Here is a 17,730-nt window from a genome sequence, read left to right as displayed (position 1 = left end):
ATTGAAGGATGAATAAAGAAGATGTGGGATATATACACAATATACCCAGTAATGGAAAAAAAAAAAAAAATCTGGCCATTTGCAACATGGGTGGAACTGGAGGACATTGTGCTAAGTGAAATAAGTCAGAGAAAGATAAATATCATATGATCTCACTTTCATGGGTAGTCTAAACAGAACAAAACGACAACAAATCCAAGTTCATGAATACAGAGAACAGATTGTAAAGGAATCTGATTTTTTTTTTTTGTACTAGTGAGGCACAAACTTCTAATGTTTTATAAAACACTTGTTTTTCTGCTTGTGCAAAATTTCTGTCCATATCTTTTGTTCATTTTTCTATTGGGTTGTCTTTCAATGTAGTAATCAATATTGCTTTTTCTCTATTCTATTTTAACCTCTGGAACTCATCATATCAGACCTTCTTATTTTATTCTTCATGTTTCTTAAGCTCTCTATAACATTTACTATCCTGTTACCTTTCTGAGCTTCATTCTGAATAATTTATTTGTACTTATTTTCCATTCATTTATTCATTTATCCAAAGTATTTATTGAAAGCCTAACATAAGCCCTGCACTCTCCTAAGTACTGAGGATGTAATATTAGAAGAAAGAAAAGAAAAAAAAAAAGACAAAAATCTCTTCCCTTCAAGTGTTAACATTCTCAAAGGAGAGAAAAAAAAATGCATGAGCAAAGTATAGAGTCTGTCAGATGATAATAAAGCAATATGGAGAAAAACTAGAAAATTGAGACAAGTATTACAAAATTGGGACTGCTCATTTTTAAAGAGAGATAGGTACAGAAGGTCTCACTGAAGTTTCAGCAAAAGTTAAAGTGCTGCTGCTGCTGCTGCTGCTAAGACGCTTCAGTCATGTCTGACTCTGTGCGACCCCATAGATGTCAGCCCACCAGGCTCCCCTGTCCCTGGGATTCTCCAGGCAAGAACACTGGATTGCTATTTCCTTCTCCAATGCATGAAAGTGAAAAGTGAAAGTGCAGTCACTCAGTCGTGTCCGACTCTTAGCGACCCCATGGACTGCAACCTAACAGGCTCCTCCGTCCATGGGATTTTTCAGGCAAGAGTACTGGAGTGGGTTGCCATTGCCTTCTCCGAAATTTAAAGTGGGGAAGGAGCAAATCAAGCCTTTTTTTTTTTTTTTTGAAGGGGGAGGGTGAAAAGACTTCCAGGCACTGAGAATACTAAATGCAAAGGCCCTGATGCAGTAAGGCCCAATGCCTCCCCAAAACAACAGGAAACAATAAGGAAGTTCACTTCAGTTCAGTCGCTCAGTCATGTCCGACTCTTTGCAACCCCACGAACCTCAGCACGCCAGGCCTCCCTGTCCATCACCAACTCCCGGAGTTTACTCAAACTCATCTCCATTGAGTCGGTGATGCCATCCAGCCATCTCATCCTCTGTCATCCCCTTCTCCTCCTGCCCCCAATCCTTCCCAGCATCAGGGTCTTTTCCAATGAGTCAAGTCTTCACATGAGATGGCCAAAGTGTTGGAATTTCTGTTTCAACATCAGTCCTTCCAATGAACACCCAGGATTGATCTCCTTTAGGATGGACTGGTTGGATCTCCTTGCAGTCCAAGGGACTCTCAAGAGTCTTCTCCAACACCACAGTTCAAAAGCATCAATTCTTTGGTGCTCACAGTCTTCTTCACAGTCCAACTCTCACATCCATACATGACCACTGGAAAAACCATAGCCTTGACTAGATGGACCTTTGTTGGCAAAGTAATGTCTCTGCTTTTAAATATGCTATCTAGGTTGGTCATAACTTTCCTTCCAAGAAGTAAGCATCTTTTAATTTCATGGCTGCAATCACCATCTGCAGTGATTTTGGACCCCAAAAAATAAAGTCTGACACTGTTTCCACTGTTTCCCCATCTATTTCTCATGAAGTGATGGGACCAGATGCCATGATCTTAGTTTTCTGAATGTTGAGCTTTAAGCCAGCTTTTTCACTCTCCTCTCTCACTTTCAAGAGGCTTTTTAGTTCCTCTTCACTTTCTGTCATAAGGGTGGTGTTATCTGCATATTTGAGGTTATTGATATTTCTCCTGGCAATCTTGATTCCAGCTTGTGCTTCATCCAGTCCAGCGTTTCTCATGATGTACTCTGCATATAAGTTAAATAAGCAGGGTGACAGTATACAGCCTTGACGTACTCCTTTTCCTATTTGGAACCAGTCTGTTGTTCCATGTCCAGTTCTAACTGTTGCTTCCTGACCTGCATACAGGTTTCTCAAGAGACATATCAGGTGGTCTGATATTCCCATCTCTTTCAGAATTCTCCTGTTTATTGTGATCCACACAGTCAAAGGCTTTGGCATAGTCAATAAAGCAGAAATAGATGTTTTTCTGGAACCCTTTTGCTTTTTCGATGATCCAGCAGATGTTGGCAATTTGATCTCTGGTTCCTCTGCCTTTTCTAAAACCAGCTTGAACATCCGGAAGTTCACAGTTCACGTATTGCTGAAGCCTGGCTTGGAGAATTTTGAGCATTCATTTACTAACGTGTGAGATGAGTGCAATTGTGCGGTAGTTTGAGCATTCTTTGGCATTGCCTTTCTTTGGGATTGGAATGAAAACTGACCTATCTAGTAGGGAAAAGGAGAATTGGGTCCTTCTCAGGTGGCTCATTGGTAAAGAATTCACCTTCCCAGCAGGAGACGCAGGTTCAATATCTGTTTTGGGAAGTTCATGGATTTGCAAAGAGTCAGACACAACTTAGTGACTAAACAACAACAAAAGGAGAATTAGGGACCTATCATTAAAATTTTGGCTTTTCTGAGTCAAATGTTTTCTCACACCAGCCAACTCTCCAGCATCAACTGGGTGCCCAATTCAATTCTGATATTATCTGGAATGGGAGCAGAATCCACACATTAAGGATTCAGTCACATAGGACTGCTCCCACTCCAGATGCCAGATCCAAGCCCTGGGTCTCTTGTACTGACTGGCTATAAACAGGGGTTCCCACAACTTCCTTCTCAGGTTTGATAATTTGCTAGAATGACTTACAGAACTCAGGAAAACACTTTACTTGTGTTTACTGCAAAGGGTCCAACTCAAAAACAGACAAAAGGAGGAGATGCACAGGCTAGGTATTGGGGGTGCACGTGCAGAGCTTCCATGCCTCTGAGCTACCCTCCCAGTAAGTCTATGTGTTCACCAACCTGGGAGCTCATCAAAACTCAACAAAAACTCTCTTAAGAGTTTTTACAGAGCTCAAGCTACCTCACCCCTCTCCCAAACCTAGAGGTTAGTGGATAGGGAGAAAAGTTCTAATCCTCTAAGCACTTGGCCTTTTTGGACCAGGATCATCCTTAAGCTCTCTAGGGGTGCCCACCTAAGTCACCTGAACAGCATAAACTCAAGTATGACTGAAAGGAGCATTCCTATTTCTCAGGAAACTCCAAGGGTTTTAGGAGCTCTGTGCCAACAACAGGGGACAAACAGCAAGCATGTTTTTGTATTATGCCACACTGGGTTACACAGGAAGCCACCGAAAAGTTTTAAAGCAGAGGCTAAAGGAATATGAAGTAGCACAAGGTGAGGATGAAGGGTTTCTCTTTTATATTGTATGATCATGGAAGGTGACAATTTAGGTAAGTGACCACAGCAGATAAGGTGACACTTAAGCAGAAACCTAAGAAAGTGAGCGAGTGAACCATATGAATAAATGAGAAGTGTGTTAGCTATGCAGAGGAAACTGCAGGTCCAAGGGACTCAAAGCAAGAGTATATCTGCCATCTTTGAGGGACAACAAGGAGGTCAATGTGGCTACAGCATATGTTTAAGGGGGAGGAGACAGTGAGAAGAACAGATTTGAGGGGAAAAAAGTCAGGAATTTAGTTCTTGATACATCAAATTTGTGATACCTATTAACTATCCAAGCAGAAACATTGAAAAAGTAGTTAGATATATGGATCTAGAGCTGAGAATCCTAATCTGGATATTCTTGAGATACAGATATTAAATACCATATAGATGGTATTTAAAGCCAAGAGACTAAATGAGATGGCCAAGGTGGAGAGAAGAGAGAGTATAAGATTTGAACCTTGAGGTTCAAACAATTAGTAGTCAGGGCAGAGGAAGAACAAGCAAGGGATTCTAAGAAAGACTGGCCTGCAGAAAGGAAAGAAATCAGAAAAATATACTATCTTGGAAGTGAAAAAAAAAAAAACAAAAGTATGTTAAAGACAGTGAGTGATGAGCTATGAAAAAAGTCTGAAAATAGTTTTTAAATCTTAGCTTTAGCAAAAAATTGGCTTTAGCAGCAAGAAAGACGTTAGTGATTTTGACAAGAGCCATTTTGGAGAAGTGGTAGAGGCAAAAGTCAGACTAAAATGGGCTGAATGATCAGAATAGGAAAGATAAAGATAACTCTTTTGAGGAGTTTTTCTATAGAAGAGAAAAACTGAGCAGATTCATAAGAGATGGGTGGGTCACGAGAGAACTTTAAAAGAGTAGAATTAACAGCATGTTTTATGATGACAGTAACAGGCTCAGTGGTAAAGAATCTGCCTGCCAATACAGGAGACTCAGGTTTGATACCTGAATCGGGAAGATCCCCTGGAGAAGGAAACGGCAATCCACTCCAGTATTCTTGCCTGAGAAATCCCATGGACAGAGGAGCCTGGTGAGCTATAGCCCATAGGATCACAAAAAGAGTCAGACATGACTTAGCAACAACAATAGTCCATTAGAGAAGGAAAAAAAAAATCAGTGAACCAGGAGAGAAAGGGAAAATTTGCTGAAGCCATGTCCTTGAATTGGAAAGAAGGAATGGAACCAAAATGCAAGTGGAGGGATTGGTCTCTGATAAGAGTACAGTTTATCTATGATAGTCTACAGAAGTCAAAATATGTGGGTCAGAGACTAGTAGGTGGACAGATGTGGATTATTCTGATTATTACAACTAAGTATGAAGCTAAGAGTGAGGATGGAAAAGGAGGTATTGGGAGATTAAGTAGGAAAAAAAGGACATAAAATGGTTTCTCAACTCAATAATCATTTTTTTCTGCTGGATATAATCAACCACTTCATCCATCGAGCTGTTAATTTGATTTCTAAAACTTCTATTTCATTATGTTTTAAACTTTGGGGTCATTCTTTAAAATTTCTTTTTTTCATACTTTTAAGTCTTTATATTTAAACATGTGAAAGTGTTAGTGGCTCACTCCTGTCTGACTCTGTGACCCCATGGAATGCTAGGCTGGATGAAGCACAAGCTGGAATCACGACTGCTGGGAGAAATATCAATAACCTCAGATATGCAGATGACACCATCTTTATGGCAGAAAGTGAAGAAGAACTAAAGAGCCTCTTGATGAAAGTGAAAGAGGAGAGTTAAACAGTTGGCTTAAAGCTCAACATTCAGAAAACTAAGATCATGGCATCCAGTCCCATCACTTCATGGCAAATAGATGGGGAAACAGTGGAAACAGTGGCTGACTTTATATCTTTGGGCTCCAAAATCACCACAGATGGTGACTGCAGCCATGAAATTAAAAGACACTTACTCCTTGGAAGGAAAGTTATGACCAACCTAGATAGCATATTAAAAAGCAGAGACATTACTTTGCCAACAAAGGTCCATCTAGTCAAGGCTATGGTTTTTCCAGTGGTCATGTATGGATGTGAGAGTTGGACTATAAAGAAAGCTGAGTGCCAAAGAATTGATGTTTTTGAACTGTGGTGTTGGAGAAGATTCTTGAGAGTCCCTTGGATGGCAATGAGATCCAACCAGTCCATCCTAAAGGAAATCAGTCCTGAATATTCGTTGGAAGGACTGATGCTGAAGCTGAAACTCCAATACTTTGGCCACATGATGTGAAGAACTGACTCATTGGAAAAGACCTTGATGCTAGAAAAGATAGAAGGCAATAGGAGAAGGGGACAACAGAAGATAAGAAGGTTGGAAGGCATCACTGATTCGAAGGACGTGAGTTTGAACACACTCTGGAAGTTGGTGATGGACAGGGAAGCCTGGTGTGCTGCAGTCCATGGGGTCACAAAGAGTCAGACACAACTGAGTGACTGAACTGAACTAGACTATAGCCCATCAGACTCCTCTGTCCATGGAATTCTCTAGGAAAAAATACTTGAGTGGATAGCCATTCCTTTCTCCAGGGAATCTTCCTGACCTAGGGATTGAACCCAGGTCTCCCTCATTGCAGGCAGATTCTTTACCGTCTGAGCCACCAGGGAAGCCCCATTAAAACACGGTGATTTTAAATAATACTTGATTATTTGAAAAAAATCTATGCTTATTACAGACCTATTTCTATAATCTGTATTTCTAAATATCTCATTCATGTTGCCTTTGTGTGCTCTGTGATTTTTGACTATTAGCTTATTTTTCTTGACACTTTATTTTCAAAATTCTTTAGGGCCTGGGTAGACAATGAATTCCTCCAGAAGGGATGGTGGTGGTGATAGTTTAATCACTAAGTCATGTCTGACTCTTCTGCAATCCCATGGACTGCAGACTGCTAGGTTCCTTGGTCATGGAACTTCCCAGGTCAGAATACTGGAGTGTGGCCATTTCCTTCTCCAGGGGATATTCCTGTCCCAGGGATGAACCCATGTCTCCTATATCTCCTGTACTGGCAGGCAGATTCTTTACCACTGAGCTACCAGGGAAGCCCTCCAGAGGGGATGGATATTTGTTTTTACCTGTAAACTCAGAGCACACCAACCTGAGATTGGTGTCTCTGCTTTTTAATATGCTATCTAGGTTGGTCATAACTTTCCTTCCAAGGAGTAAGTGTCTTTTAATTTCATGGCTGCAGTCACCATCTGTGGTGATTTTGGAGCCCACAAATTAAAATTTCCACTTGAAGATTTTCCCAGCACAGGTAGCATGAATTTGCCCTGTACAAGGGCAGCTCATGGTTACAAATTCTCAAGGCAGTTCCCCACCCCCGCCACTTCCCCTAGCAAGTTTGTTCATTTTACCCTTACTTGTGGTGGATTTCATTTCTCCTTTACCCTTATATTTAAGATGTAGCTCTTTGGAGCTCAAGTTTATGGTGAGAGCTCCTTTTACTTCCCTCTACTTGGGCAGACGCGGGTTTTATTTCTTGTTTACGCCACTCCATGCAGTTGTCAGAGCAGAAGCTCAAGGTCTTCAGAGTTCAGGGGAAGTTGTCAGGGTAATGGCACTGAAGCAGCACTGAGTCTCAACGTTCTGGCTTTCCATTTTGGGGGGTGGGGGAGGCTTCATATATTCCTTGATTCCATGCCAGCTCAGAAATGCATTTAGAAAAAATTTAAAATCTATCTGAAGTTACTTCTTTGTGGGAAGATTAACTTGTTACATCATTTGTATGCACTACGATTTAAGTTTCTAGTGTTTTATCATACTCGAGGTTGGCCAAAAAGTTCATTCAAATGAATGAACCCAATACAAAGCACACTTGCATTTCATTTACAAGAACATGGGGTATGTGTTGTACAAATGCCTACTCGTGAACAGAAGTATTCTTCAAAAAATTAATTCTTCCCTTTATTCTTTACTGGTTTTCTTCCAAGTTAGTGAATGAAAGAGAAGAGAAAGAACTGGCTTAGTTCCACCTTTTTATTTTCCTGGGTCTCCCTCTACTTTATTTCTATACCACAAAGAAGCAAGCGTACTGAGATGCAACTGTATAGACCAGAAAGATACTCTCCTTCACTTACTTGACACTTGTGATATTAATCGTGTAAGCTCTTTGAACGTCAGTTACCTCACTGTGGGAAAGATGTGTCAAATGAAATGACATAATGTATTTTTAAACATGTTACAGATTAAAGTATAAAATATGATTGAACACTATATGAGAAAGTACCACTGGAAACAAAAACCATATGTATTCAATTTTGAGGACTCTTTGGCACACACTACCTTGAATATGTACAAATCCTTAACTGTTGAACTACATATATTCGTTTGGACATAATGAAATTTAAATCATATATATTCATTTGGATATAATAACATTTAGAGTACACATGCAATTATAAAACATTAGTAAACATGAATTTGTGATAGGAACCTAAAATGAAGCTTCTAAATTGGTGAGAAAGTATACAATTAAAATATACTATCTAAAAAGAAACAGAAAATGAGAAAAAAACCAAATTTAGTAAAATATCTAAATGTAAATTCTACTCAAAAAGAAATAGCCCACTAATAACTAGAAAATAATTTTATCAAAGACAATTTAGAAACTACTTTTCGTAAGTCTGATAGATTGCCACTGTCTATTTCAAGTGTTTCCAAGTGGTGTTGTAAGATAGCTAAAAGAATAACTACATCAGTTACTTGCAAGCCTGGTTTAAAATGCTGATTCCAGGATCACATTCAGATCCATTAAATCAGAACAGCTGGTAGTGGGCCCAGAGAATCTGCATTTTTAACATCGCGCCCTCCCAAATTAAAAGTCTGCCCCTTTTATTTTTATTCTTCATTTAGAAAATATTCACACAGGGACAGAAACTGAGTATTCAGGCATTCTGGAGTTCAGAACACCATAGGGTCATGAGAAAAAGTGTCTGAATAAACTCAGAAAAACATGTTTGCACTGTTATCATCATAGCTACATTCATTTTTTCCTTTACCTTCATTTTGACTTAACCATCAGCACTAATTGCTTCAAACCATGTCTCTCCTCATCATCCGGCCACCTGAGACACCTTTTCTTGTGTTTTTGTTTTTTTGTTTTTTTAAGCTCTTAGCAGTTTTGCCACTCTGCAGCAGGTGCAGACTAGACAGCACCTGGCAGAAGCCTATTCAAATTCTACTGTATTAAAAAAAAAAAAAAGCCTTTATTAAGGCAAAAGACCCTGGGAAGCTAACTCTGGTTTCCAGCGTATTGAGAACCCTTCTGTAAGCTACGCCTCACAAAGAACCCCCAAACTCTGATTTATCGGCCATCACTCACTGCTGATGGAGCCACCAGGTCAGACACAGACCCCTCCTCTCGTACTTGAGCTCACCTGGCGACGCCACTCAGCAGACGGAGTACAAGCTGGGTAAAAACACAACGCTCCTGAGTAAGAGGAGAGGCGAGGGACTCTCTAGACCAAAAGTCAAGGAAGTTCATACTTGTCCCCCTCGCGATCCACTTGGCTTCTGCGGGGCCGCTGGGTCTGTCACCTACTCCCCACCTGCGCCCTCATCCCCTGAGTTCCCCGCGGGGGACTTCCCCATTTCTCTGCGTGCTCTCGTCCCAGAACAGCTGCAGAGGTTTTCATGCCCGTCCCATCTCCCGCCACACTCGGAGCCGCTGAAACATCAGAAAGATAAAAACGAAAACACCTCAGGGGACCGTCACCATCTTCCTCTTTTTCTACCATCACCTCGTGTCGCCACCCCTCCCACCGCAAGCGGCTCGCAGGCGTTTCCTGGGCTTGATGATCGGGGCTTCAGCCCCCCGGCTTTTCCGCTCGTCAGAAACCTCCCGGGGCTCCCGCCCCGGCCCGCCCGCGCCTCAGTTGCGGCCCGGTCGCGCCTCCACCGCCGGCGTTCGGCCGGGGGTCCCCGCGCCGCCATCACTCCGGCTCACCTGGGCCTCGACGATGCTCGGGAGGAAGCTCAGGGTGACGAGCAGCTGCACCGCGGCCGCCGCCCCCTGCCCTGCGCCGGCCCGCCGGACCCCCGGGCTCATGCTGACCTCTCCCCCCGCCGCGGCCGGCCGGGCCCCTCGGGGCCGGGAAACGGCGGGCGGCCCGGGCGACGACCCAAGGGGACGGTTCCCGGCGGCCGAGAGACTCCAGGGTCAGAAGTCTGCACGCCGGTCCAGAAGCGGAGAACGCTCTCCCCGGCGCCCGGCAGCTGTGAGTGAGGTTGGCGAGCCGAGCGCCCCCACTTCATCCCCCAGGCGGCCCCGCCCCCGGCTTCCTCTGCGCCTGGCCACGCCCCCGAGCGCGAGGCCTTGTGGGAGTTGTGGTCCAGTGCGGCCGGGTGGGCGCCGGCGGCATGAAGGCGGGGCCGGCGGACGCGGGTAACTGGAGAGCTACAGCTGCGGAGACTGCTCCGCCCCCCCGGTGGGCTCCACGGCGGCCAATGACGCGGGACCACGCGGGCCTTCAAAACAAGAGGTGGTGCGGGCGGGTGGAGAGGAACGCTCGCCCTTCCCGCTGACCGCCGGCCGCGCTCCCTCGCCTGGCAGTTGCTCCTGGAAACCCGGCGGGGACCCCTCCCTCTGTCGTTGTCCCCTGACACCCGCACCGCCACGAGGCTACAGGATTCGCCCAGGATCTAGGCAAATGAGAAACAAGGGCTCTTCGACTTTCAATGTCTGGCACTTTCTTTGGCTCATCCACTTTTCTGTAGCCTCCCATCTAGGTGCCTAGATGAGCCACCTGAGACTTGTGGAGGTGGCTTGGGCTCCTCCATCTTACACGCCCCAGATGTGGATGTCGTCCTCTGGCTGGTCAAGCTCCGACTCCTGTGTTGACACATACAAACATAATGCACATTAAAGGATGGGGACAAACCCAAGTTTATATAAAATCTGGCAATGGGGTTGAACACAGAAAATTTGGGAGTGATAACTGGGTTCAGCTCCCACCTCTAAAACATTCTAGTTTGTTATGTGGCTTTAGACAAGTTGCTTAACCTCTCTGAACCTCAGTTTGTCTGTCTCTAAAGTAAATACATGCATACCCACTTCAAACATTGTTCTAGGATTGCATAAGATTTCATACATAAAGGGCTTAGTATGGTCCTGGCACAAAAGAAATGTTCAATGAATAGCTGCTATTAGTTTTATAAATAGTCTTGATTTCTGGTAAACTAGTAAGGCATCACCTTAAGGTGACCTTGTAGTAACCTTGTAGTGTGTAGGTTTCCCGTCACTTTTATAACAAATTACCACAGATTTAGTGACTTACAACAAATTTATCATCTTACAGTTCTGGAGATCAGGAGTTCAATTAAGATCATCAAGGCTACATTATTTCTAGAGGCTTTCTCTAGGGGAAAATATGTTTCCTTGCCTTTTCATTGGAAGGCTGATGCTGAAGCTGAAGTTCCGATCTTTGGCCACCTTTTTTGAAGAGCCAACTCATTGGAAAAGACCCTGATACTGGGAAAGATTGAGGGCAGGAGGAAAAGGGGGAGACAGAGGACGAGATGGTTGGATGGAATCATTGACTCAAAGGACATGAGTGAGCAAACTCCGGGAAATGGTGAAGGACAGGGAAGCCTGGCATGCTGAAGCCCACGGGTCTCAAGAAGTCGGACACGACTGAGTGGCTGAGCAACAACAAAGAGGCCACCTACATTCCTTACCTCATAACCATGCATCACGCAGTCAGATTTCACTCCCTCTGCTTCTGTTGTCACATGCTTTCTCTTTCTAACCCTAATTCTATGCCTCTGTCTTGTAAAGGACCCTTGCAATTACTTTCGGCCCACCAGATAGTCCAAAATAATCTCAAAATCCTTAACATAATCACATTTGCAAAGTCCTTTTTGCCACATAGGGTAACATACTTAACAGGACCTGGGGATTAGGGTGTGAGCATCTTTGCAGGGGGGGCATTAATCAGCCTACACATAGTGCTTTATATCATATGAAGCACTGTCATAATTGGCTGGGCCTAGTGCAAAATGCGGAGAAGGCAATGGCACCCCACTCCAGTACTCTTGCCTGGAAAATCCCATGGACGGAGGAGCCTGGTAGGCTACAGTCCATGGGGTCGCTAAGAGTCGGACACGACTGAGCGACTTCACTTTCACTTTTCCCTTTCATGCACTGGAGAAAGAAATGGCAACCCACTCCAGTATTCTTGCCTGGAGAATCCTAGGGACGGCAGAGCCTGGTGAGCTGCCGTCTGTAGGGTCGCACAGAGTCGGACACGACTGAAGCGACTTAGCATAGCATAGCATAGTGCAAAATGAAAATGCAAGGTCCTGGCTCAAAAAAATAGTAAGAATTTCAAGACAACAACAGCAGAACATTAACACACAGCTCACATGGCCAGAAGTCAGCCCTGCTGTCCTTTTCTTCTTCAACACCTTTTTCTCCTGCCTCCAAACATGTCTAGTTCATCCCTGGCTTAAAAACAAAAATAATTTTTACTTGATATGCTTGGAAGTTGTAACAGAGGTAAAGTGCATGCACTAATTCCCTTTGGTGGCAAGCCACAAAAATCAGCTCTAGCTTTAAAAAAAAAATTAAATTTCAGCAAATTTTAAAAGTGTGAAATAGTTTTTAGTACACAGGAAGATTTTGCTGCTTATACCTCAGGAAAGGAAAGTCCATCAGGACAGCATTCAGGGACTCCAAGTAGAGTCTTTTCTAGGACACTGACATTGGATTGAGCAACTCCAGTCATTTTAGTCTTTGTCCCTCCTATCAAAATTCAGATTTTTTCCTAGAGTTTACCTTGAGGAGAGGGAGCAAGTTATTTGATTGATAACTGCACAGGGCTACGTGGGATGAGCACAAGGTGATAACACAGATGAAGAGTAAGTGTTACTGCCTTCAATCATTAATGGAAGAGAAAAAAGATGCTGGTCAGACAAAACCGACAGTTGTCCCTTTAAGGAAGTCATGGATTTATTCAGGTACTCCCTTTGCACATACTTTTTTTTTTAACCTCAGCATGTATTCGCACATTCATTAAATTATCCCAGACATCCTGAGCTCAGAACACCAAAAAAAAAAAAACCTCAGGACACTGGTAGCCCAGAAATAGCAACAATATGCCTTCTGTCACTAAGAGTCAGACAGGACTTAGTGACTGAACACCAACAATAACAACAAATGCCTTCTATATTTTCTGTAATTTTTTATCTATTAACACCATCTGGATTAGATGACCCTAATTACCTGGAGCTAAGGTGTAGAAAAATTGACCACATTTCTCACATGAAAAAATTTCCAGATCTCCCAGATCTATTAATCTGAGAAGCATCAGTCAGTACAACTCTCTCATTGCAAATAATGGCAATTTACAATTGATTTGGCTGGGACAGATTATTGGAGGCAGTTAACCTGGAGGTACAATCTTCATGTAGATGGTGATCCAAATAGGGTCAGTCATGATGGTGGTTCCCATGGTTCTTTATGGAACCAAACAATCAGCCATGGATGACCTGAGTGTGCTTCAGCTTTTTGAATGAATACTATCAAAATGGGCGAAGTCAAGATTAATATTAATACTTGAAATGTTGTCACATTTACACCATACACAAAAAATATATTTATACTGGGTTGACCAAACTGTTAGTTCAAGTTTTTCCATAACATCTTATGGGAAAACCCAAATGAAATTTTGGGCCAGTTCAGTTCAGTTCATTTCAGTCGCTCAGTCGTGTCCGACTCTTTGCGACCCCATGAATTGCAGCACGCCAGGCCTCTCTGTCCATCACCAACTCCCGGAGTCTACCCAAACCCATGTCCATCGAGTCGGTGATGCCATCCAACCATCTCATCCTCTGTCGTCCCCTTCTCCTCCCGCCCTCAATCCTACCCAGCATTAGGGTCTTTTCCAATGAGTCAACACTTTGCATGAGGTGGCCAAACTATTGGAGTTGCAGCTTCAACATCGGACCTTCCAATGAACACCCAGGATTGATCTCCTTTAGGATGGGTTGATTGGATCTCCTTGCAGTCCAAGGGACTCTCAAGAGTCTTCTCCAACACCACAGTTCAAAAGCATCAATTCTTCGGCGCTCAGCTTTCTTCACCGTCCAACTCTCACATTCATACATGACCACTGGAAAAACCCTAGCCTTGACTAGACGTACTTTTGTTGGCAAAGTAATGTCTCTGCTTTTAAATATGCTATCTAGGTTGGCCATAACCTTCCTTCCAAGGAGTAAGCATCTTTTAATTTCATGGCTGCAATCACCATCAGCAGTGATTTTGGAGCCCAAAAAAGTAAAATCTGACACTGTTTCCACTGTTTCCCCATCTATTTCCCATGAAGTGATGGGACCAGATGCCATGATCTTAGTTTTCTGAATGTTGAGCTTTAAGCCAACTTTTTCACTCTCCTCTTTCACCTTCATCAAGAGGCTCTTTAGTTCTTCTTCACTTTCTGCCATAAGGGTGGTGTCATCCGCATATCTGAGGTTATTGATATTTCTCCCGGCAATCTTGAGTCCAGCTTGTGTTTCTTCCAGCCCAGCGTTTCTCATGATGTACTCTGCATATAAGTTAAATAAGCAGGGTGACAATATACAGCCTTGACGTACTCCTTTTCCTATTTGGAACCAGTCTGTTGTTCCATGTCCAGTTCTAACTGTTGCTTCCTGACCTGCATACAGGTTTCTCAAGAGACAGGTCAGATGGTCTGGTATTCCCATCTCTTTCAGAATTTTCCACAGTTTATTGTGATCCACACAGTCAAAGGCTTTGGCATAGTCAATAAAGCAGAAATAGATGTTTTTCTGGAACTCTCTTGCTTTTTTGATGATCCAGCGGATATTGGCAATTTGATCTCTGGTTCCTCTGCCTTTTCTAAAACCAGCTTGAACATCTGGAAGTTCATGGTTCACGTATTGCTGAAGCCTGGCTTGGAGAATTTTGAGCATTACTTTACTAGCATGTGAGATGAGTGCAATTGTGTGGTAGTTTGAGCATTCTTTGGCATTGTCTTTCTTTGGGATTGGAACGAAGACTGACCTCTTCCCGTCCTGTGGCCACTGCTGAGTTTTCCGGATTTGCTGGCATATCGAGTGCAGCACTTTCACAGAATCATCTTTCAGGATTTGAAATAGCTCAACAGGAATTCCATCACCTCCACTAGCTTTGTTCGTAGTGATGCTTTCTATGGCCAACTTGACTTCACATTCCAGGATGTCTGGCTCTAGGTGAGTGACCACACCATCGTGATTATCTGGGTCGTGAAGATCTTTTTTGTATAGTTCTTCTGTGTATTCTTGCCACCTCTTCTTAATATCTTCTGCTTCTGTTAGGTCCATACCATTTCTGTCCTTTATCGAGCCCATCTTTGCATGAAATGTTCCTTTGGTATCTCTAATTTTCTTGAAGAGATCTGTAGTCTTTCCCAATCTGTTGTTTTCCCCTATTTCTTTGCACTGATTGTTGAGGAAGGCTTTCTTATCTCTCCTTGCTATTCTTTGGAACTCTGCATTCAGATGGGAATATCTTTCCTTTTCTCCTTTGCTTTTCGCTTCTCTTCTCTTCCAAGCTATCTGTAAGGCCTCCTCAGACAGCCATTTTGCTTTTTTGCATTTCTTTTCCATGGGGATTTTCTTGATCCCTGTCTCCTGTACAATGTCACGAACCTCTGTCCATAGTTCATCAGGCACTCTGTCTATCAGGTCTAGACCCTTAGATCTATTTGTCACTTCCACGGTATACTCATAAGGGATTTGATCTAGGTCATACCTGAATGGTCTAGTGGTTTTCCCTACTTTCTTCAATTTAAGTTTGAATTTGGCAATAAGCAGTTCATGGTCTGAGCCACAGTCTGCTCCCGGTCTTGTTTTTGCTGACTGTATAGAGCTTCTCCATCTTTGGCTGCAAAGAATATAATCAATCTGATTTCGGTGTTGACCATCTGGTGATGTCCACGTGTAGAGTCTTCTCTTGTGTTGTTGGAATAGGGTGTTTGCTATGACCAGTGCGTTCTCGTGGCAAAACTCTATTAGCCTTTGCCCTGCTTCATTCTGTACTCCAAGGCCAAACTTGCCTGTTACTCCAGGTGTTTCTTGACTTCCTACTTTTGCATTCCAGTCCCCTATAATGAAAAAGACATCTTTTTGGGGTGTTAGTTCTAAAAGGTCTTGTAGGTCTTCATAGAATCATTCAACTTCAGCTTCTTCAGCATTACTGGTTGGGGCATAGACTTGGATTACCGTGATATTGAATGGTTTGCCTTGGAAACGAACAGAGATCATTCTATCATTTTTGAGATTGCATCCAAGTACTGCATTTCGGACTCTTTTGTTGACCATGATGGCTACTCCATTTCTTCTAAGGGATTCTTGCCCACAGTAGTAGATATAATGGTCATCTGAGTTAAATTCACCCATTCCAGTCCATCTTAGTTCGCTGATTCCTAGAATGTCGACGTTCACTCTTGCCATCTCCTGTTTGAGCACTTCCAATTTGCCTTGATTCATGGACATTCCAGGTTCCTATGCAATATTGCTCTTTACAGCATCGGACTTTGCGTCTGTCACCAGTCACACCTGCAGTTGGGCATCGTTTTTGCTTTGGCTCCATCCCATCATTCTTTCTGGAGTTATTTCTCCACTGATCTCCATTAGTATATTGGGCACCTACTGACCTGGGGAGTTCATCTTTCAGTGTCCTATATTTTTGCCTTTTCATACTGTTCATGGGGTTCTCAAGGCAAGAATACTGAAGTGGTTTGCCATGCCCTTCTCCAGTGGACCACAATCTGGGCCAACCCAATATTTATTTCAGATTTTGCTTTGCTTTCAAATACATCTCTCTGGCCCCTTTGTTTTCCCTCCCCTACTTTTCACTGCATATCTCACTTCTGCTCTGAGAGGATGACTGAATTTTCTCATCTCTGTAGTCAGGAGTAAGACATTCAGACATTCATTCTGATAGTTCCTACCTGGCACATTCATTTAGCGCCAACAATCTGCTGCTCTGTATTAGCTGGTCCTGTGAATACACATATTATAGACATCTATAGGGTAAAGCTGTAGAGGACTTGATCTTATACTCTGTTCTCTTTAATGGCTTTCTCAGTTCTTCTGAACAGTAATTGATAAACAGTTGTTGATTGGTTAATATCAGTTAGGATTTTAATTTATCTTGCAGGACATCTGAGAACCAGTTCTGGGTATGGTACCCAAAACTTTTCCTGTGGACAGATGGGAAGTGGCTTCCTTAGACCAGAACATTTCTGGTGAAGGCACTAAGATGAAACCTGCAGCTTTTCTTTAAGGCAGTGAATTACACTTCTTTTAACAGAGGGTATTGAGGGACTAGCAAACAAACAAAAACAAAGACAACTGAAGGAGTAATTGTCAGAGCCCTGGTTGAGACCAATTACTAGAAATCCATTATGTCAAGAGTTCTGTTTTTTTCTCAAGCACTTTTTGAAATGTCCATAGCTAACAGTTGAAACAAAGTCTTGAGAATTGTCTGGAGTAGATTACTGTAATGCTTAAGAGACTTTGTGAATTAACCAAATTGCACTAAGTATTTACATTTCCAAGATATTAACAAATTGTGTCTCTTTGATGACTTTTTTTTTTTTTTTTTGGCTTGGTTAACTTGTGACTTCTAATGAAGGAGGAGATTGTTGATGAATGTTTCTAAATAAAAGTCAAGGTAATGGGGTGGAAATTTAATAACACCAGTAATTTTCACTCCTGATAGCAAGCTGAACTGTGATTAGTGAACCTGCTGAGTAATGACAATCTGTTGTGTTTAAAGAACTGTATTTGTAGATGGCAATGCTGTGTTAACAACTGGCCACAGCATTTTTTAAAGTGAATTTCTACCTGTAACTTGGCTATAAAGAGAATTTTTGCTTGATGATAGGATTTCTGAATTGTACTGAGTGCATTTCCTCCCCTTTTCAATTCACAAGAGATGAAAAGTACTAAACACAGAAGAACTTGGCTGGCCCATGGCTTGTTATTCGTTGCCTACCTAAAGCATTCGTTGTTTTTCTTGAATATTTATTCAGCTGTGACACTTAAGTATTTTCACTTAACAGCATTAAAGCTGATAAACTTGAGTCAGAATTATTTCCATTT

At 42.7% G+C, this 17,730-nt stretch overlaps 1 protein-coding gene across 18 annotated transcripts in view; it reads right to left on the bottom strand.

Annotated features, from left to right (window-relative positions):
- The window catches only part of ERO1B (endoplasmic reticulum oxidoreductase 1 beta), a 65,256-nt gene extending 55,349 nt beyond the window's left edge, over positions 1 to 9,907 (bottom strand). For all 18 annotated transcript variants that reach the window (XM_081569414.1, XM_081569420.1, XM_081569416.1 and 15 more), the window contains exon 1: positions 9,569 to 9,907. In XM_081569414.1, the coding sequence (XP_081425540.1) occupies positions 9,569 to 9,670 (102 nt within the window). In that variant the 5' untranslated portion in view covers positions 9,671 to 9,907. The remainder of the gene's footprint in view (positions 1 to 9,568) is intronic.
- Positions 9,908 to 17,730: the final 7,823 nt, after the last annotated feature.

Source organism: Giraffa tippelskirchi, chromosome 2 (assembly GCF_054371585.1).
Source record: "Giraffa tippelskirchi isolate mGirTip1 chromosome 2, T2T-mGirTip1v1.2.pri, whole genome shotgun sequence".
In the NCBI taxonomy this organism is placed as follows: domain Eukaryota; kingdom Metazoa; phylum Chordata; class Mammalia; order Artiodactyla; family Giraffidae; genus Giraffa; species Giraffa tippelskirchi.
This window is presented reverse-complemented; position numbering and strand designations above follow the sequence as displayed.